The sequence below is a fragment of the Eulemur rufifrons genome, chromosome 9 (genome assembly GCF_041146395.1).
Source record: "Eulemur rufifrons isolate Redbay chromosome 9, OSU_ERuf_1, whole genome shotgun sequence".
Lineage (NCBI taxonomy): Eukaryota > Metazoa > Chordata > Mammalia > Primates > Lemuridae > Eulemur > Eulemur rufifrons.
In genome coordinates this window covers 51,194,525-51,213,365 of record NC_090991.1, presented here as the reverse complement: position 1 = coordinate 51,213,365, position 18,841 = coordinate 51,194,525, and the positions used below count along the sequence as shown (strand labels likewise).

Genomic DNA, 18,841 nt, shown 5'->3' with positions numbered 1-18,841 from the left:
GCGGAGGCTGGTCGCCCCAAGAGGGCTGGGACAGGGTGGAGGCAGTGGAAGGTGAGGAAGACTGGATGAGGCCTCATCTCCCTGGCTGTATGCCCTCTCTGGTGACTCCACCTAGTGCCCCCTCTCAGAGCTGCTTGCTCTTTCTGGGGTGTCTGTAGTATGCAGTCCCCAGCTTCAGGCTGGGTGCTCTGGGCCTGGACAGGGGCTCATTGGGGCCCCCAAGGAGGAGACCACCAAGAGAAAGAAGTGGAGCAGAGTGCTGAGGCCACGGTCATGCCCTCTCCTGCTCTCCCCTCGCCCTCCTGCCCTAGAAAAGGGTGAATAATAGGAATGTTATATTATTATTACACAGTCGTGTGTTGCTTAATGGGGTATGTGCTGAGAAATGCATTGTTTAGGCAATTTCATCTTTGCGTGGACATCAGAGTGCATTTACACAGACCTTGATGGTGGAGCCCACTCCACACCCATGCCACGTGCCTCTTGCTCCCAGGCTACACACCTGTATACGTGTTACTGTCCCAAATACTGTAGGCAATTGTAACACAGTGGTGAGTATTTGTATATCTAAACGTATTAAAATTAAAAAGGTACAGTAAAAATACAGTATTATGATCTTGCTGGACGGTTGTGTATAAAGGGTTATAAAGTGTATGGCTGTATCAAACTGCCCTTCAGACAGCGCCTCATGTCTTCACACGGCCTATGAGGCTGGTGCCCTCCTGCACCATTTTACCGTTGAGAGTGCGTAGTCTTTAAGAGGTGAAATGTTCAACCCAAGGACACAGGCTCAGTGGCAGAGCCAGCATCTGCACCCTAGGCCTGAACTCTTCCTGGGTCACCCAGTGCCAGAGGACAGAGGGCAGCCGTGGAGGAGTAACTGGACAGGATGGGGTCCACATCCTGGCTGCTGGGATACCCTGTGTGTTATGTGACCTTGGGCGGCTCCTTCACCTTGCTGTCCTCACCTGTGTGATGGGCAGAACCAAATGGTGCCTCGTGAGGCTCAGATGAGACAAGGTGTGTACCACCCTAGCCTGGCGCCGGACACATGGCAACACTCAGCCAGCATTTAGGGATTGGGTGAATGGACGCTGGCCTGCCTGGGCTCTGCAACCCTCACCTCTGCCATGCTGCCTGTTCTAGATGCCGGCACGCTGCCATTGCCAAGTACTTTGGGGATGCACCACCTGCCTGCACCAAAGGCTGCGACCATTGCCAGAACCCGATGGCTGTGCGGAGGCAGCTGGATGCCTTGGAGCGCAGCAGCAGCTGGAGCAAGACCTGTATCGGGCCCTCCCAGGGGAAAAGCTTCGACCCTGAGCTGTACGAGGGAGGCCGCAGGGGCTATGGTGGCTTTAGCAGGTAAGGGGCTGTGAAGCCAGGGACTCCCAGCCCAATGGAAATAGCCAGTCATTCCCTTGGTGCTAAGGCCAGACCAGAGGTGACACAATGCTGTAGTCCACCCTCCTCCCCTCAGGGCCATGCTGGGGCCTGGACCTTGGTGTTGCCCTGAGCTGCCAGCGGAAATCAGGGACATCACTGCTCCACCAGTGGCATGAGTGGGGAGGGCAAGGCCTGGGGCCACTCACGCCTAGCCTGTCCCCTAGGTACGACGAGGGCTCTGGAGGCAGCGGGGACGAGGGCAGAGATGAGGCCCACAAGCGGGAGTGGAATCTCTTCTATCAGAGGCAGATGAGGCTGCGCAAGGTGAAGGGGGAGGCTTGGCAGGGCTCAGTGGCCTATGCAGGGTCCCTCGTGGTCCCCTGCTCCACCCTCTTAGCCCTTTCCCTGTCACTGGACAGAAGCTGTCCTGCAGCATGGCGCAATACCTCATGGGCCCTTCATGTTGTCTTCCAGGGCAAAGACCCCAAGGTAGAAGAATTCGTACCCCCAGGTCAGTACAGAAGTGTTGCTGGGGGTTTGTGGGCTCTTCCCACAGCATGGTTGGAGGATTCCTGTCAGGGGGTTGGGGGACTCTGGAGAGCAGAAGGTTGAGTGGAACGACCCACCTCTCCTCCCCCCAGATGAGGACTGTCCCCTGAAAGAGGCTTCCAGCAGGAGGGTCCCCAGACTCACTGTGAAGGTAAGAGCTGGCAGCTCCAACCCCACCACCAGGCCCCTCCCCTGCCCTGAGGCTGTGTGACCAACCTCCCTCTCCCTGCTAGGCCCGAGAGCACTGCCTGCGGCTTCTGGAGGAGGCTCTGAGCAGTAACCACCAGGCCACACATACCACTGAGGAGTGAGTGTCCTAAGGTCACCAGTGCTGGGGGGTGAGATCAGCTGCCTGGGCCAAGGAGAGCCCTCCAAGCTCTTGTTCCTTTGGAGACTGCAGGAACACCCACACCCCCTGGCTTGTTTGGGCAGGCCCTCCCCAGATTGTGACCCCTCCTACTCCAGGGGCCAGTCCCCATGGCCCCACCAGAGGCAGGTGTGGCTACAACTTAGGTGCTACTGGTGGCTGCTAAAGGACAGTAGGAAGTCACAAGGTGCCTGGAGAGTTCTAGTCAGAATCCCTGGGCCCAAAACCATCCCCACCAGGCCCTGAAGCCATCCCCAGGGTCCCTGGAGAGAGTCCGCAGGAGCTTAATGGGAGAGGGCTCAGGCCTGCCTGATACCTCATGCCCATTCCTACCCACAGAGCTGACCTCCAGGCCAAGGCCGTGGAACTGGAATATGAGACGTTCCGAAATGCCAAGGTGGCCAACCTGTACAAGGCCAGTGTGCTGAAGAAGGTGCGCCCAGTGCAGGGCGGGCAGCGGGGGCAGGCATGCTCACGGGCTCAGGGGAAGAAAGGACAGCCCCTCCATGCTCTGAGGCTGTCTGCCGACACTTGGGCCCCAGGTGGCCCAGAATCCACCCTCTCTCCCTGCCCCCGCCCCAGGAGGCCATTTATGGGGGTAGAGCCCCACTCTTTTCCTCAACTGGCTGGAGGTGTTTCTAGCCAACCCCATGAGGACTAGAACCTATCCAGTATCCAGTTGCCTGCAGCAACTGGCCACAGAAACCCACTTCTTGTGCCTAGAAGAAAAGGAGGGCCTGGGTTGGGGGCTGTCAGGAGGAGCTCGTGGGTGCCATGGCCTCCCCACCCATCTCTGCCCAGGTGGCTGAGATACACAAAGCCTCCAAGGATGGGCAGCCCTACAACATGGGAGGCGGTGCCAATAGCTGCAGCACCCAGGTGGAGCCCTCAGAGCCCAACGAGTATGACATCCCACCAGCTTCCCATGTGTATTCGGTGAGTGGCATCGTGGTGTCCACCCAAACCTAGGTCCAGAAAGGGTACCATTTCCCCTTTGTCTTCAAGCAGGGCACAGCCTCTTGTCTCCTGGTATCATGGTGTGCTGGACCTAGGGTGCCCCAGAGAAGGCCCTGGAGCTTCTCTGTTCTGCCACATGTACCTTTGCAGCCCACGGCCTCTTCTCCCATCACCCTGACTCCCAAGGGACTCTTCCTTCCCACATTCCTGAGAGCCCTGACCCAACATGCCGTAACTGGACCAGCCAGTGAGTACCCCCAAGGGGGCCTGGTGGTCTGAACCTTCTCTCCTCCTCACAGCTCAAACCCAAGCGGGTGGGAGCTGGCTTCCCCAAAGGCTCCTGCCCATTCCAGACGGCCACGGAGCTGATGGAGGCAACGCGGATCCAGGAGCAAGTGCCTCAGTCCATGCGGGGAAGTGAGCAGGAGCCCCCTAGCCAGCCCTGTGGCCTCCAGGATGAGGACGGGAGTGCGCCCCTCCCCAGGCCCAGAGGAGAGGCCCCTGGAGCTAGTGCTCATTGTGCGGGGCCCTCCCCGGAGAAGAAGGCAAAAGGCTTTTCTGGCAGCAGTCCCATTGCCAAGGCCCGGGCTAACAAGAAGCAGCAGCTCCTAGCCGCAGCGGCCCACAAGGATTCTCAGAACATCACCCGCTTCTTCTACCAAAGGGCAGAAAGCCCACCTCTGCTTGCTTCAGCCCCAAGGGTAGAAGGTGCCAGCCCCTCCTGCGAAGGGATTGAGAGACCCCCAGTGGCTCCAGAGAAGGAAGATGGAGCCTGGGGACATTCGAATGCCCCTCCCCAGACTGAGGAGTGCCCCAGAGAAGGACCAAGGTAAGGGCATAGGTAGTCATGGGATCTTCTGGAATCTGCATGGCAGCATCACCTTTGCTAACTGGGCCTCCGAAGCTCAGAGCTCATCCCTAAGATGGGTTCTGCTGGACCACCTGGGACAAGGGAGCAGCTGGCACCTAGAGCTCTGACGCCTACTCTTCTGTCTGGCCAGCACCTGCCCACTCGGAGACCAGGGCCCCCCGGAAGCCCAGCCCACCCCCGCAAAGGAGACGCAGATGGGCAAGCGGCCCAGATCCCAGCAGGTATTGTCAGAGAGGAGGCCACGGGGGAAGGGAGGAGTCCTGTGGATGGGTCGGGAGCTGCTCTGTTCTGGTCAGGGAAAATCCTCGCTGCTTCCCATACCCAGCCGCAGGTGGGACGGGCTGGAGGGAGCCAGCTGGCACTGGGGCCCAGTTTTCCAGGAGGAGGGGACGAGGCCAGTGAAAGGGAGCCCAAGAGTGACCCTCTACCATGGCCCTGCCCAGGAGAACCCAGAAAGCCAGGCTCAGAAGAGGCCTCGCCCCTCAGCCAAGCCTTCCATCTCAGCGGAGGTCAAGGGCAGCATGTTGTCAGCCAGTGATCAGGGCACTTTGAACCCTACGGCCCAAGACTCCTGCCAGCTCTCAGCTTCTGGCATCCCTTTGAAGGAGGCTGCAAATGTTGTGGTCAAGTGCCTGACTCCCTTCTACAAGGAGGGCAAGTTTGCATCCAAGGTAGGGTGAGTGGGTGGGCTCTGCCCTCCCCCAGGCCTGGGATATTTGGGTACAGCAGGGGTGAGAGGACAAGGGAGTGTGAACCCCAGAACAAAGCAGGGCAGAAGCAGGCTAGGCCCGAGGCCAAGACCAGCTCCTGCCCTCCCTGGGGACTGCCTTGTCCTTGGGTGGTGGCTGTGGGTCGTCCCAGGGGTCATCAGGGCAGGGGTCCTGTGCTCTGCTTCTCTCCCTCTGCCTTCCAGGAATTGTTTAAAGGCTTCGCCCGCCACCTGTCACACTTGCTGGCTCAGAAGACCTCTCCTGGGAGGAGCGGTGAGCACCTGCATTGCCGGGGCCAGGAGGCACTTGAGGGGGTGGTTGCAGGGAGGAGACTGACCCTCACGTCCTCTCACCCTGAATCTGCAGTGAAAGAAGAGGCCCAGAACCTCATCAAGCACTTTTTCCACGGCCGGGCCCGGTGTGAGAGTGAAGCTGACTGGCACAGCCTGTGTGGCCCACAGAGATGACCACCTGCTGGCTGGGCAGGGCCCATGTCCTCCTCCAGACTCCACCATGGCCAGCCTGGGACTCCCCTGCAGATGCAGGGCCGTCAGCTCTGGTCAGGGTCCTTCCACCCTCCAAGCATGCCTTGCTTTGGGTATGGCCCCAGACCCCTCCCAAATCAAGGTCAGAGGTCAGCCCACCTTTGCTTCTGCTTGCAAAGTCTGTGGTCCTTTCTCAGAGCTTCCCTGGGTTTTCTGGGCCAGATGCCCAGGATAGAAGGTGGTAGGTGGTGTGGCCCCTTGACATCTCATACTTAAGTTTTAAGCCAGGGACATGGCCCATCTCTTCACAGTACTGGGGCCTACTCGGGATTGCCCACTCCCTCCATCCCTTGAGACGCCAGCCTTGCCCCAGGCGCAGAGCTTGTGGCAGAGGGCAGCAGCCAGGCTGCTTGCCCTGCTCAGCTCCTGGTCAGGAAGGCCACGCCCACTGGGATGTTTACGAGGGGAATAAAGTCCTGTCTGTTCTGGCACATGCACGTGCACACACACAGCCCTTTTTTCTCAGTTTTATTTTCTCGGCAGCTCCTCCCAGGCCTGGGCTCGTGCTACTGTGGAGCTTGGGCGGGTGGGCATCTCCCCCAGACTGGGCACCATCAGATGCCCAGGCTGAGCTCCTGTAGCCCTCACCCTGGGCCCAGGTCCCTCCCCACTCAGAGAGCGCCTGGCTGTTTCCTTTCTCCGTTGGTGACACTGTTGCAGCCCCTGCCTCCACTTGAGCCAGCTGTGCTGTGCTGTGTCAGGTTCCAGAACAGGGCCAAGCAGTGAATCCAAACCAGAATGACCCGACAGCATCCAAGGCAGACCATCTGGGTAAGACTCGGGCCAGGGAGAGGCCTCCTCCTCGTCTCCACCTCTCCCCCCCTGTCAGTTGAGGCCAGGCCACTCAAGGGAACAGGTGTTGTCCAGCAGGAAGATGATGGTGTACAGCAGCTCCTGGGCCTGCCCGGGGAAAGGCATGCTGGGGCGGGCTCCTCCAGCCAGCCCCCCGCCCACATCCCTTCCTCACAGTGGGCAGCTACACACCAAGGCTGGGGCGAGGCACCTGCATTCACCTTCCCAGGGCAGTCGGAGGCCTGGCCGCTTACCTGCGACAGCTCAAACCAGGTGGTCTGGGGGCTGTCGGCCGAGCCATAGTTGATCTCCAGGCCAGGGGGCCCCCCTTCCTCCCGTGGGCTCAGCAGGCGGAGCCGTTGCAGGTTCTTCAGGCCAATGGAGCAGCGCGGTTTCTAGGGGCAGCAGAGATAGCAGAGCTTGGCTCCTCTCCAGGGAAGGGGTCAGTGTAGGTGGCAGAGGAATGGCCCGAGGGTCCCCAGGCTGGTGCTGTGGCGGGATCCTTGCCCACCTGGGAGCTGGGGTCCATGAGGAGGAGGTGCTGGTGGTTGAGGCCCAGGAGGGTGGGTCCGGGCAGGGGCAGCTTGCTCACCCGCAGCACCGTGTAGATGGCGTAGCCGAAGAGGGGCAGCTGGCTCATGGCCTCTGGGGGTGGAGAGGGCCAGGGCAGGGGTTCTTGCTGCTGGGGCTCTAGAACCTGCCCTGCTTGCCCCCAGGTCAGGCAAGAGGGCCAGGGCAGGTAAAGAAGCCTTTCCACTCTCAACCTTCCCTCCTGAGCCTCCAGCCTCCACCCCAGCTACCCCAACCTTCCCTCTCAGCCCCGGACCCACCAATGAAGCTGATCTGTGCGTCCTGGGGGCTGTGTCCTTGCAGCTTTCTCAGCTCCTGGCCCATCAGATCCTTTATGGTGGTCATACTTATCTCCCATTGCAGCAGCTTTGGAATGTAAGCTAGCAGGTCTTGCCTAGGACACACAGCCTGGGTCAGTGTGGCCTATGACCACTGACCACCTGGTGCAGGGCTGGGCAGACAGCAGGTGTCAGATAACTGAACGAGCACCTATTGTGGACAAGGCTGGGGACCTATCTGTACAGGTGAGCGAGGCAAAGGCCCTGCGCTGGAGGAGCTTGGGTGGGGCGGAGAGAACAGGCGTCCACAGCCCCTGCTGTTCTAGGCCAGCCTGGTTAGGGCCAGTAAGGGTACCAGTCGAGTGGCCTTGACCATGGAGGAGGCAGAGGGGGTGGTGGGCTGGAGCTGGGACAAGAGGAGTGATGGGGTTGTGGGGGGGGGGTTGAGTGCCCACTCACTCTGAGGGGGGGGTCTTTTTGTCCCTGCTGAGGTGCTGTAGGGCAGCCAGCCGGGCAATCTGAGCATCTGCCTGGGCACTGATCCTCAGCTTCCCCTGAAGGTAGTCCTGCCGCACCTGGGGAGAGGGCCGTGAGGAGGGCAGCTGAGCCCCAGAACCCCCAGCAGGTGGCTCCTAGGGCACAAACCCATTCCTGCCACCATCCCCTTCCAGCTGCCACAGACCCACAGTCTTGTGGGGAGGGTGGCTTGGAGGTCGCCCAGGCAGGAACTTGTGTCCTCAAGCTGCTGCAGCAGCTCCCCTGCCAGCTGGGCAGGTGGCTGACCTGGCTGTAGTGGGTGCTGATGTAGGTGGGGTTATTGAAGTGCAGCGGGGTCTCCCAGCCCAGCCGCCGGCCATGCAGGCTCACGTCCTTCTCCATCACCACGTTGTTGAGGTACTCGCCGGGGCGCAGGGGCCGCACCAGCTTGCCTGCACAGGGAACCAGGTCCACAGCCGGCCCTGCTGCCCGGGCCAGCGCCACCACAGCCCCGCCCTGCGGCCCCAGCGGGTGAGACTCCCAAGCTCACCCTCCGCTTTGTGAAGGAAGAGGGCAAATTCCTGCACTTCCTGGGGCTCCGTGATGCCCATCTGTCTGCACATCTCCTCCAGCACTTCTGCTGCCACCTGGGCACATGGACAGGGCCACGGTGAGGGGGGAGGGAAAGAGGTGGGGGGCCCAGAGCTGAGGCCCATGGCTTCCCATGGTGGCCCCTGTGCTTACCGTGAAAGTCCGGATATTTGTCTTGTAATCCGTACCCCCGGGCAGGTGAATTAGAAGCAAGTGGACTGTTTGACCTTTCTGCCAAGGCAGGTTTGCAGGGTTAGTCTACTAGTGGACAGAGGTCCCAGCTCTCCTGTGGACACTGCCCCCTTCCCCCTTCCCCCGGGAGGCCCAGAATGCCCAACTACCCAGCCCTAGTACCAAGAAAGCTTGCATTTCACCCGGCAGGGGCAGCCGCCGGCGGCCCCCATATTTGACTGTGCGCTGGAGGTGCTCCTGGCTGCTCTGGGCCAGCTCTGCAGAGATGGCAGGCCGGGGTCATGAGTGTGTCGGAGCCCCTCTCCAGCCAGCCAAGTTCCCAATCCTAGAACCACCCCAGCCCCAGGCACCTTGGCTGGGGCCTGAATCCTGCAGGAACTTGGTCAGGTAGGGCATCAGCGTGGTCGATGGTGGGAAGAAGCCCGTGAGGAGGCTGAGGAAGCTCCAGCCTCGAGCACAGTGGTCCCTGCAGGGCAGAGAGCCTGGGCTTCAGGCTGGCCCAACCCCAGCACCGTAGGGCCCCCGGCAGCTACCCTGCCCATCCCCACTTACTGCCGGGGGTGTCCTGTGACCTGTTTGATGACCTGGCAGTAAATCTCATCCCTGAGGCTCTCCTCCTGGCACAGCTGTGGGGACAAGAAGGGCAGGTGGGCAGGGCAGGGGTGGGGCAGCAGAGCTGCAGAGCTGCAGGGCAGTGGAGTCTGAAGCCCTAGAGAGATCCTGCTGACATCTGTAGACTGGAGCTGAGTCAAGGTGACATCCCAGCGGTCCCTCAGTCTTTGTTTCAGCTTAGCAGCATCTGTCGGACTGGTCACCTTCTTTAAGTCACTTTCTTCCAGCTTCTCTGATCTCTGTCTTAAGTCATCTTTGCTGGGTCCACTTTCTCTCTTTGACCTCTGAGTGTGTGTTTTTTTTTTTTTTTTTTTTTTTTTTTTTTTTTTTTTGAGACAGAGTCTCACTTTGTTGCCCTGGCTAGAGTGAGTGCCGTGGCGTCAGCTTAGCTCACAGCAACCTCAGATTCCTCGGCTTAAGCGATCCTACTGCCTCAGCCTCCCAAGTAGCTGGGACTACAGGCATGCGCCACTATGCCCGGCTAATTTTTCTATATATATTTTTAGTTGTCCATATAATTTCTATTTTTAGTAGAGACGGGGTCTCGCTCTTGCTCAGGCTGGTCTCGAACTCCTGACCTTGAGCGATCCACCCGCCTCGGCCTCCCAGAGTGCTAGGATTACAGGCGTGAGCCACCGCGCGCGGCCGACCTCTGAGTGTTGCAGTGCCCTTGAACCTCTCTGGGTCTGATGGTCTCAGCTGCTCCCATCTGATGATGCTCTTGAACCCCAGAACCCTCCACTTGGAAGTCTGGGATTTCAGTCCTCCTGTGTCCGACACAGATTCCTCCGCCAGCCCAGACATGCTCCTTGCGGATGACAGTCATTGCCCTGGCCTTGTCACCCCCACATGCAATTGGTCAGCAAACACTGCTGGCTCCAAATCTTCCCACTTCTCCCCTTACTGCTGCGCCTGGACCAGACCAGACCAGACCATCTCACCTGGGACCTTTTGCTCTTAAACCCTCAGAATCTCAAACCACAGCCAGAGCGACCCTGGGAAATGTAAGCCAAGTCTTTCCTCAAAACGCTCCTGGCCGCTTCCCATCTCTCTGGGACAAAGGCCTACGATGGTTGCGAGGCCAGCCGTGACCTGGGCCCTCTGCCCTCCCGGTCTTTATCCTCCACGCTCCCCTCCCTCGCTCGGCTCCAGCCACGCTGGCCTTGCCGGTGTATGACAGTGGTAGGCTCACCCCCCCCCCAGGGCACGTGGCTCCCTCCTTCACTCCCTGCAGGTCTGCCGTGAAGAAGCAGCCCCCTCCCCACTCCCTTACTCTCCATGGCACCTCTCACTCAAGACACGTCACATCATCGTTGTCTGTCTCACCGTAAGCTCTGCGGGGACTGAGCCCGGCACTCGGGCGTGCGGCCTGGCTTACCCTCAGCAGCTCATAGAGCAGATCCAGCTCGTCCTTGCCCCGGGGCCTGGACTGGTCACCCATAAACTGCATCAGGGCTGCAGGCAGGATAAGAAACGTGGCAGGCTGGCCAGGGCTGGCCCTGGCGTATGCTGCTGCTACACAGGGCCTTCACCTGCCACCTGGGCCTCACAAAGTACGTGGGAGCCAGGTGGGACAGAGGGTCCAGCTCCACCCATGGGGAAACTAAGGCTCAGAGAGAGTCCACGGGTGCCCAAGGCGCCACACGGTGCGCACAGCATCGGCTGGACCCGTCCACTGCCTTCCAGCCCCAGACTCCACACAACCCACACCCCCGGGTGGAGTAGGAGCGGGTGAGGGCCGTGGGGCGCAGGAACCACCAGTGAGCTTCCCTGAGTTGACAGACTGGGGCAGAGCCAGGCAGCGCTCAAGGAGGGAAGGAGACAAGGCGCCTAGGTCCGTGGCACTACAGACATGGGGACCAGGGTGCCTGTGGCCACTCACACTGGAAGCCAGCCACCGCCTGCCTGCTCGTGTCCTCATCACTGATGCTGAGGAGCGATTCCTGGATGCGAGCCTGCGGCCCAAGAGGCAGCACTGAGTCTGGGGTGCACGGGGGTCAAAGGGTGGGTCTGCTGGCCATACTCCTCCCACCTCTGCCCTCACCTTGCTGAACTGCAGCAGGCTGACCATGGCCTTCCCCTCAGCTCCTCCATCTGTCGGGTCCAGCCTGTGGGGGCAGACGGGGGGACAGCCCTGCTTGCTCAGCCCCCCACCCTCATCCCAATTGCGTGGGGAGGGTAGTGAGAGCACTGGCCTGGTGGCTACGAGCAAGGAGCTCACTTTGGAAAGATGAGGACAGGCACAGGGATTGGCCCAGGGCACTCACAAGGTCTGAGGCTTCCGGAAGTAGCGCAGGGCAAATTCCAGCATGGTGTAGCTACAGGAGTCAGTGGACAGAGAGGCGTAGGCCGTGGAGGAGGGCAGGCTGGTGGCCTCTGAGTCATCACTGTTTGCCTGGTTCCGGGGACGGGTGGGGCGCTGGGAGCACAGGAAATGTGGTGCCACCAGAGTGCCCACTAGCCTTCCCAGGGGCCCTGCCCCAGCCCTGTCCACACCAGCCAGACCAAGAGGAGCAACACCAGCAGCCAGGAAAGTCAAGAGCTATTTATTGAGCGTCTTGTATGGCATCACCAAACCAAGCAGCACGTGGGACACGAGGGATGTACAGCCCAGCCCCTGCCTGCAGGGAGCTCACAGTCTTGCTGGGAAGATGAGGCAAGCAGGAGAGGACAGCATCAGAGAAACACTGCACACCAGGCCGCGGGAGGCAGGCAGCAGGTGGTCCAGGCACCCAGCAGCCTCTGGGGCAATCACACCCCTTCCTGCCTCCACTCCTGGGGAGGCCTCGCCTCTGCCTCTCCCCTCTTCCTCACCTCCAAGGCCCTGTCCCACTGAGTCAGCCCTGGCTCTCTGAGCTGCAAGTGATGCTTGCGCTGGCTGCTCTTCTGCTCCAGCGAGAAGGAAAAGTCGGGAGCAGCAGCTGGCTGCACTATGTCGGCAGGAAAAAGTCCGGAACGGCCCCCGGCAGAGCCAAACTGCCAACCTAGAAGGTATCCCAAGGGTGGCGGCTCACCCACCTGGCTCCTCCGCCCCTTGTGGGCTCCCCCAATCAGATGCCCTCCCTGTGCCAACACCCTTGCTGGCCCCCAGCCATACCCGGCTCCAGAGTGGCCACCGGCAACAGCTTGATGAGGTCCCCACGGTGGAAGCTGAGGAGGCTGCAGTCATCAGTGATGTAGCTGCGCAGGGCGATGACATAGCCAGAGTCCTGCGGGCGGGTGGGTGAGCAGCCAGCGAGGAACGAGGCTACCTGTGCCTCCCAGTGCTGCCCACCCCTCCTGCTTCCCCACCAGCCTTCCAGGGACCCAGCCTAAACTCCCACCCCACCCCAGGTAAACCAGACAGGGGAGATACAGCCCAGGTGGAGGCTGCCCACCTGGTCCCCCCGGCCCCCCACCAGCCTACACTTGCCTTCTTGAGCTCACTCAGGAACAGCTCAACCATGGCCTTGATGGTTCTTGCCCTGGCCGTGTGCAGCACCAGCTGCTCATTCTTCAGTGACAGCTCCAGGGTAGAGCTCAGGGGGCACTCCACGCCCAGCACCTCCGAAAAGCTGTGCACGAGTGGCACGTGAGCTGGGGCCCTCCTGCCACCCCCCATCCCAGGCTCTGGGCCAGGTCACCTGTATGAGCAGAGTATCTTCAGCTGGTTGGGGCGGAAGCTGGGGCCTTGGGTCACCTTGAGCAGTCTCAGCCCTCGGTGGGACACACCTAGCAGCTGCACATCACTGCCACTCTCGCCCTGCCAGGAAGGTGGTGGGTCACAGGCAGGTTCCTGGGTCCCGCTGCTGCCCAAGAGGCCCGGGAGGTGCTCAGGGACAGTGGCTGTGCTTTGTTCGATCCAGACAGGGGGCCTGGCCTCCCCACTCCCCGCCCCTGCCACCAGTACCACTGACCGAAACAGGAAAGATGCGGGAGAAATAATTGGCCCAGTTGTCCCGAGCAGCCACCACGATGCGCTTCTTGACACTGTCTTCAGCGGTGGCGAGGGAGTCCAGGCCCACCTCCAAGTCTCCTGTGGGCAGGAAGGGCCCAGGCTGTCCTCAGGTGCCACCCTCTGCTCACACAGGAAGGCCCCAGAGTTTGCTCCCTCAGGGCTGGCCTGGCCCCCAGCACTCAAGCTCCCGGCCCCAAGGTCCCTGGACATGTACCCAGCAGGTCTTTCATTTTGCGCCGCTCATCTTGGGAGATCCGGATGCAGGACTCGCCGAAGGTGTCTCGTAGGATCTGGGGGCAGAGCCAGGTGGTCACCACCAGGACAAGAGGCCAGAGCCCACCCTGGAGCAGCCATGGACACACGTGGGGGACAAGCCGGAGAGCCTAGCGGGAGCCCCTTGGCCCCATGAGGAGCAGCTCCCTGGGGCTTGTCTGTCTCGACCTAGGTGGAGCAGGGAGGGGGGGTGCCCAGACCCAGGGCCACGTCTACCCACACTGCCTGTCCCCTGCCACCTTCACTGCCTGGAGACCCCACGATGACTGTATTGGATCAGCCGAGAGACACTTCCCTGAAGGTTTGGGTAGGGCTGGGGGAAGGGAGGCGCACTCCTGGGAGCATCCAGAAGTAGCAAAGTAACCACCATCACTTGTTAAGTACCTACTGTGTGCCAAAACCCGTATTGTGTGCTGTCTACTCTGCTTTTAAGCCTCATCTCTAAAACTAGGTTAATAACGGTGCCCACTTCTCAGGGATGTTGTAAAGATTTAAGCAAACGAAGGCAGGACTGGGCACACAGGAAGTGCTGCCATTATGCCCCACACAGGTGTTAACCTGGCCCAGGCATTAGGTGAAGGGCACCTGCAGATGCCGCAGGTGGGCCAGGCTCTCACCTGCTCACAGAGGAGCTGGAGGCAGTAGGGATGGCTGAAGTTCTCCCGCGGGTAGAACACCTGGAGGAAGGCAGGGAAGAGCCAAGATTAGGGGGTCTAGTGCCTCTGCCCAGCCCACCTCTGCCCTCCCGGGCCTGGAAAACCAGCCCAAAGGTGGGCTATGGAGAAGGGATGCTGGGATCTCCACAGACAGCCACCTCCCTGTAGCCCAAAGAGGCCAGGTCAAGGCCCCACCCTCACGCCCACCTCCTTGCGAAGGAACAACTTCCAGGGTGCGCTGGTGTAGGAGAAGCACACGCTGCCGGAGGGCACGAGCAGCTGGGTGGAGGTGCCCTGGTCCCCCATGGGCTCCGTCAGGCCTGGCGTGGTAGGGGGAGGGGGCGAAGAGCCTTAGGATGGGGGCCCCTGGAGGGGAGACCCTCAGCCCTGGGGACTTTGAGGGCCCTGCTCCCCCAACCTCCAGCTGCCTCACTCCTGCCCACGGTACCATCTCCTGCCTCCATTCCCGGTCCTAAATTTTCCCTGGTGGCCCTGAGGCTCGTGGGCCCTCTATGACCACATCAGCTAGGGCCACTAAACTCTCCACAAAGCTGTCAGGTCTGCATTGAGGACAACACCCTGTGTGTGACAGTCCTTCAGTGCCAGGCCCTGCCCTGGGCGGGAATGGGGAAGCTGGGGCTCCAAAGTCTGGGAGCCTGAGCAGCTGTCCTCAGCCGTGCGGAAACGCCTCCAGCCACGGCAGCAAGGGGCTGCTGGGAATCCTGCCCCCACCCTAGTGAAGCCCACCACGCAGGGGGTGTGGGGTTCCTTACCACGAGGCTCGGCTGAAGGGGCCCCTGGGTCCTCAGGCAGAGGCAGCGGGGGCGCTGGCGGAGGTTGGGGGGCCTGGGCAGTGGGTGGGTTCTGGCCAAACAAGTCTCGAAGGGGTTCCTGCTTTTCCTTGATGGAGCTGGAGGGCCCAGGCTGTGGCAGGGCCTTGGGTCGAGGAGCCACAGCTGGTGGAGGGCCCTTGGGGGACAGCATCTGGTGGGGCACAGAGAAGGCACAAGGGACTGAGTCTAGGGCTGAGGCCAAGTTTGCCCCAGAGAGCCTCCGCCTCCCGAGTAGAGCATCCCATGCCCTGGAGGGGACGGGACGGGGAACTCACCACAGGGGACGAGTGGGCACCTTGGATCCCCAGCTTGGCCAGAGCCTCATCCTTAGGGTCATTTTTCTTCAGGAAAGTTTTGAAAGGCCTTTTGAGAGAAGGAAGAGGTCACTAGGTCCACAGGGCGATTCCCTGAAGAACAGAGCAGCCCCGGCCACCTCCCCTGGGGGCCACCTCTCCCCAGGGGCCACCTCCCCCAGAGGCCCACCTGGATGGCTGCACAGGCACAGGCACGGGGCCCGGGCGGCTCTGGTACATGCGGATGATGTTTCGAATTTCCCTGCTAGGTTCCGGCCGCCGAGCCGTGGGGTCCGAGCTGCGCACCACGGGCCCCCTGCCCCTGGCCGGCCCTGGATCACGGCCAGGCCCGGCCTCCTCGGCTGGCTCAGCCTCAGCCTCTTTCACAGCTTTGGCACCACCCTGTTTCAATGGCTTCTTCAGTATGGGGGCAGGAGGAGGGGACAGCACTGACCCGGAAGAGGAGAGACATTAAACACTGCAGAGCACAGCAGCCCCAAGCCCTGGCCCCCACCCCGGCCCTGCACCTGCTCTTGGTTCCTGCTCCTGCTCCTCCTGCTCCTCCGGCTCCTCCGGCTCCTCCAGCTCCTCCCCCTGGGGGATCTGGACCTTGGCAGGAGGCTTCACCATCTTCACCTTGATCTGCTGCCGCCCTGTAAGTGCCCACATGGTCCACGTTGCCTGCCATGGTTACCGAGGTCAGCCCACCAGCCTGTCCACCCGGGCTCCTGGACAAGCCCCAGGCCCCGACCCACGTTGGGGGCACTGGCAAAGTTTCCATGTGGGACCCCCCAGCACCCTCACCCATGTTCTGGAAATATTCTCGTTTCTGCTGGAAATTCTTGGGCTGCCAGGGCCTGTCTTCAGCCTCCTCTGAGGGCCCCTCCTGGCAGGAGGCAGACGGGAAGAGCCACTGTAGCCAGCCACGTCACCACACTCATGATGATCCCTGGGGTCCCAGGGCCTGGGCCGAGCAGCTTCTCCTCATCTGCCTGCTCACCCCACCCATACCTCTCACCCCTGCAGCCCTGCCCCACCACCCTGTTTGAGGGTATAGCTCCTCACCCTCAGGCAGGCACCCACCAATTCCAGCTCAGGCTCTGGCTCCTCCCGGCGGGCAGGGAGCTTCTTGGGCTTGGGGGTGATGGCGGAGTGTGGGGCCTGGGAAGGAGCCTCCAAGGTCTGAGCCTGGCGCTGGCGCTGCTGGTTCTGCTGCTCCAGGGACAGGGTCATGGCCTGGGTGGTCATCTGCTGGGCCTGAAGGGGAAGGGGTGACGGGCCAGTTTAGACCCCTCCCTCCAGACATGCCCCCTACGGCCCGGGGGGGGGGGGCCTGCCCCTCACCAGGATCAGCGCCTGCTGGTTGATGAAGTTCTGCTGCTGCACTGCCAGCTGCCTCGCGTCCAGGCTGGGAAGCAGGGGCTGTGGCTGCGGCTGCGGCTGCGGCTGAGGCTGCGGCGGTACCACCATGGCTGCACAGACAGCAGGCGGCCAGGGCGGGTGAGCACCACAGCCAAGCTCAAGGCCCTCTGCCCACTGTGCACTCTGGGCTCCTAGGGGACCCTCCCCCCTGCAGTCCCAGAGCTGACAACTGCTCTCCTGAGAAGGGACCTCAGTGCCCTGGCCCAGCCTTACTTGGCATGGCAGGGACTGCGCCCATGGCTGGCATCATGGGTACTGGTGGAGGGACCATAGCTGGCTGGTATCCGGGCATCTGCATCATTCCTGGATACACTAAGGGAACGGGGTGCCCCAAGTCAGTTCCTACCTGGGCCCACATACACCACCTCCCTCCAGCCCTAAACAAAGACAAGAACATCGGCCCCCAGGCTGCTGGCCGGAGGCTGATCCCAGCTGCCTGAGGGGGCCCAGGCCATGCCTGCCCGTGCTGCTGGGCCGGGGAGGCCCTCCACGGGAAATCCCACACTCACCCATGGGGTAGCCCTGCTGCATGGGCCCCATGGCGCCCCCTCCCTTCATGCGGCCACTCAGAGCCCAGCCTTGTTCCAGATCCTAAAGGGACAATGGTCACAAGGTCAGAGCTAGAGGCTGGGAAAAGGGAAAGGGGCAGCAGAGGCCCCAGAGGGGCAGGGGCAGAGGTCGATGGGGGTGTGCAGGACACTCACGCTGAAGCCCGGGGAGAAGACTGGATCGAAAATGTGCTCCAGGAAGCCATCCAGGCTCCCCGAGGTGCCGGAGTCCCCTGCGGGGCAGGGAGAGGGTTGGCACCATCCACTAGGGGTGGGGGGCTTCCCACACTCTGCCAACCTCAGTATGCCCACCCCAGCCTTACCTGTGTGTCCTCTCCCGGGCAGTGCTGGGGCTGGACCTGGAGGGAGTCCTGGGGGCAGCGAGGGGGCCTGGACACCAGGGGCAGGGGGGATGGCCTCGGCTCTGTGGGAAACAGGAGGTCTCGCTAAGGGGGCTGCCAAAGCTGGGGGCGCCCAGGCTGAGGCAAGAGGTAGAAGCTGCTATGGGGGTCACCCCACAGGGTGGGAGGACAGGGCTTACAGCTGCTCCTGTGAGCCCCTGGGTGTGACAGGGTGGCCATGGGAGTCACCAGCAGGGGCAGGCCAGGGACAGGTGTGATGGGGCAGCACCTACGAGCCAGGGGCGCTAATGGGGTAGCTGCGGGGACTGGCTGGGTCCCCCAGGTCCTCCGTCTTTCCGATCAGGTCCAGCACAAAGTCACAGCCCGCCAAGTCCTGCCATGCGTCTCCAGAGTGCAGCGACACGGACCAGCCACGGGGGGTCGCCTCCAGGCCTCTGGGTGGGACGGGCAAAGAGTAGGGGGTGGTCATGGAGGCAGTGGCCATCCTGAAGGGGCCAGGACCAGAGGGTGGAGGCTGGGGAGGGGAGGGTGGCCCTGGGACCGCCATGCTCTGCAGCTGGGACAGCTCTCCTTGTGACTGGACGTCGTCGCCAACGCTCACATCTGTTTATTGGCCTATTGCGTGAGCAGCCAGGTGCGCTCACGCCCCTCCTCGTAATCTCTCCTCTTTGCTCCCCCACCTCGAGTCTACAGTCTGGACCCCGCCCACTGACCCTCACACTTGGGGGCACCCCCTCCCCACCCCGTGGGAGGAAGAATGGGCTGGGGGGAGGCAGGACAGGGACGATGGTCAGCGTTGGCTGTACTGTCCCCCGCAGGCCCCATACTTGCTCTGCAGGATCCACCCGGCCAGCTGCTCCCCCGTGGTCCAGGACTCCACCTCGGCCGAGTAGCACTCCTCTGTAGGGGCCGTGTGGGGACAGGAGTGAGGGGCGGCAGGGCCACCCTGATGGGAAGGGGCTGCTGTCCCACTGGGTCCCAAAACAAGATGGGGGGGAGATCAGGGTCACTGAGCAAGCGGGGGCAGCAGGAAGGCTGCGGGAGGAGGGGTCTGTGGAGGGCGAGGGGGCAGGCTGGGGAGGCCTCGGCAGGAGGCGGCCATCACCGTTGAAGGTGAAGATGTCCAGAGTCATGCGGCCCTGCCGCCACCCAGCCATCCACTCGAGCTGGGTGGGTGGGTGGGCCCGAGCGGTCCCGGGCGCCAGCTGCGACTGCTCCAGGGCCCCCAGCAGCTTGTGCTGGCACAGCGCCGCCATGCCCCTGGGGGCCTGGTCAGACACGAATCTGTGGGGACAGCACAGGGCTGCTGTGGAGGTGGGGTGGTCTGCCGGCCCCCCTGCCAGGCCCCCACCCCCAGGACCCTTACTTGAGCAGGGGCTTCTGCAGGGCTGGCATGGGGAGAAAGGCACTGAGCAGGATGGCCATGAGGGCCCAGCCACGCTGGCTCTGCTGCTCGTCCGGGTTCTGCCAGAGCTGGGCTACGAGCTGGCTGAAGAGCTCGTCCCGCAGCCCCGGCCGGCGCTGCCCCTGCTGCACCAGGTAGGTCCCCAGGGTCTGCCTCTGCCAGGTCTGCAGGGATCCGTCCCCCAGGAGCCGCAGTATCTGCCGGCGCAGCGTGGT

At 62.0% G+C, this 18,841-nt stretch overlaps 2 protein-coding genes across 5 annotated transcripts in view; one reads left to right on the top strand and one right to left on the bottom strand.

The window, feature by feature from the left end:
* RECQL5 (RecQ like helicase 5) overlaps positions 1 to 5,822 on the top strand; it is a 33,732-nt gene extending 27,910 nt beyond the window's left edge. For all 4 annotated transcript variants that reach the window (XM_069481708.1, XM_069481707.1, XM_069481710.1 and 1 more), the window contains 12 exons: positions 1,147 to 1,365; positions 1,611 to 1,710; positions 1,861 to 1,897; positions 2,028 to 2,086; positions 2,169 to 2,242; positions 2,642 to 2,735; positions 3,104 to 3,238; positions 3,559 to 4,088; positions 4,261 to 4,351; positions 4,574 to 4,801; positions 5,044 to 5,113; positions 5,207 to 5,822. In XM_069481708.1, coding sequence (XP_069337809.1) covers positions 1,147 to 1,365; positions 1,611 to 1,710; positions 1,861 to 1,897; positions 2,028 to 2,086; positions 2,169 to 2,242; positions 2,642 to 2,735; positions 3,104 to 3,238; positions 3,559 to 4,088; positions 4,261 to 4,351; positions 4,574 to 4,801; positions 5,044 to 5,113; positions 5,207 to 5,307 — 1,738 coding nt within the window. In that variant the 3' untranslated portion in view covers positions 5,308 to 5,822. The remainder of the gene's footprint in view (positions 1 to 1,146; positions 1,366 to 1,610; positions 1,711 to 1,860; positions 1,898 to 2,027; positions 2,087 to 2,168; positions 2,243 to 2,641; positions 2,736 to 3,103; positions 3,239 to 3,558; positions 4,089 to 4,260; positions 4,352 to 4,573; positions 4,802 to 5,043; positions 5,114 to 5,206) is intronic.
* Positions 5,823 to 5,863: 41 nt separating this feature from the next.
* Positions 5,864 to 18,841, bottom strand: part of MYO15B (myosin XVB) — a 31,909-nt gene continuing 18,931 nt past the window's right edge. The window contains exons 27-64 of the mRNA XM_069483171.1: positions 18,588 to 18,823; positions 18,327 to 18,505; positions 18,049 to 18,121; positions 17,494 to 17,655; positions 17,183 to 17,283; positions 17,016 to 17,092; positions 16,821 to 16,902; positions 16,525 to 16,623; positions 16,234 to 16,361; positions 15,955 to 16,146; positions 15,694 to 15,772; positions 15,417 to 15,542; positions 15,080 to 15,338; positions 14,872 to 14,959; positions 14,537 to 14,747; positions 13,971 to 14,083; positions 13,725 to 13,784; positions 13,049 to 13,124; positions 12,794 to 12,912; positions 12,521 to 12,639; positions 12,310 to 12,451; positions 11,995 to 12,106; positions 11,712 to 11,881; positions 11,165 to 11,316; positions 10,942 to 11,005; positions 10,780 to 10,852; positions 10,276 to 10,352; positions 8,838 to 8,911; positions 8,636 to 8,751; positions 8,448 to 8,542; positions 8,247 to 8,324; positions 8,053 to 8,149; positions 7,809 to 7,954; positions 7,485 to 7,600; positions 7,008 to 7,141; positions 6,689 to 6,822; positions 6,432 to 6,572; positions 5,864 to 6,285 (exon numbers count right to left, since the gene is read on the bottom strand). Of these exons, the coding sequence (XP_069339272.1) occupies positions 6,211 to 6,285; positions 6,432 to 6,572; positions 6,689 to 6,822; positions 7,008 to 7,141; positions 7,485 to 7,600; positions 7,809 to 7,954; positions 8,053 to 8,149; positions 8,247 to 8,324; positions 8,448 to 8,542; positions 8,636 to 8,751; positions 8,838 to 8,911; positions 10,276 to 10,352; positions 10,780 to 10,852; positions 10,942 to 11,005; positions 11,165 to 11,316; positions 11,712 to 11,881; positions 11,995 to 12,106; positions 12,310 to 12,451; positions 12,521 to 12,639; positions 12,794 to 12,912; positions 13,049 to 13,124; positions 13,725 to 13,784; positions 13,971 to 14,083; positions 14,537 to 14,747; positions 14,872 to 14,959; positions 15,080 to 15,338; positions 15,417 to 15,542; positions 15,694 to 15,772; positions 15,955 to 16,146; positions 16,234 to 16,361; positions 16,525 to 16,623; positions 16,821 to 16,902; positions 17,016 to 17,092; positions 17,183 to 17,283; positions 17,494 to 17,655; positions 18,049 to 18,121; positions 18,327 to 18,505; positions 18,588 to 18,823 (4,575 nt within the window). The 3' untranslated portion in view covers positions 5,864 to 6,210. The remainder of the gene's footprint in view (positions 6,286 to 6,431; positions 6,573 to 6,688; positions 6,823 to 7,007; positions 7,142 to 7,484; positions 7,601 to 7,808; positions 7,955 to 8,052; positions 8,150 to 8,246; positions 8,325 to 8,447; positions 8,543 to 8,635; positions 8,752 to 8,837; positions 8,912 to 10,275; positions 10,353 to 10,779; positions 10,853 to 10,941; positions 11,006 to 11,164; positions 11,317 to 11,711; positions 11,882 to 11,994; positions 12,107 to 12,309; positions 12,452 to 12,520; positions 12,640 to 12,793; positions 12,913 to 13,048; positions 13,125 to 13,724; positions 13,785 to 13,970; positions 14,084 to 14,536; positions 14,748 to 14,871; positions 14,960 to 15,079; positions 15,339 to 15,416; positions 15,543 to 15,693; positions 15,773 to 15,954; positions 16,147 to 16,233; positions 16,362 to 16,524; positions 16,624 to 16,820; positions 16,903 to 17,015; positions 17,093 to 17,182; positions 17,284 to 17,493; positions 17,656 to 18,048; positions 18,122 to 18,326; positions 18,506 to 18,587; positions 18,824 to 18,841) is intronic.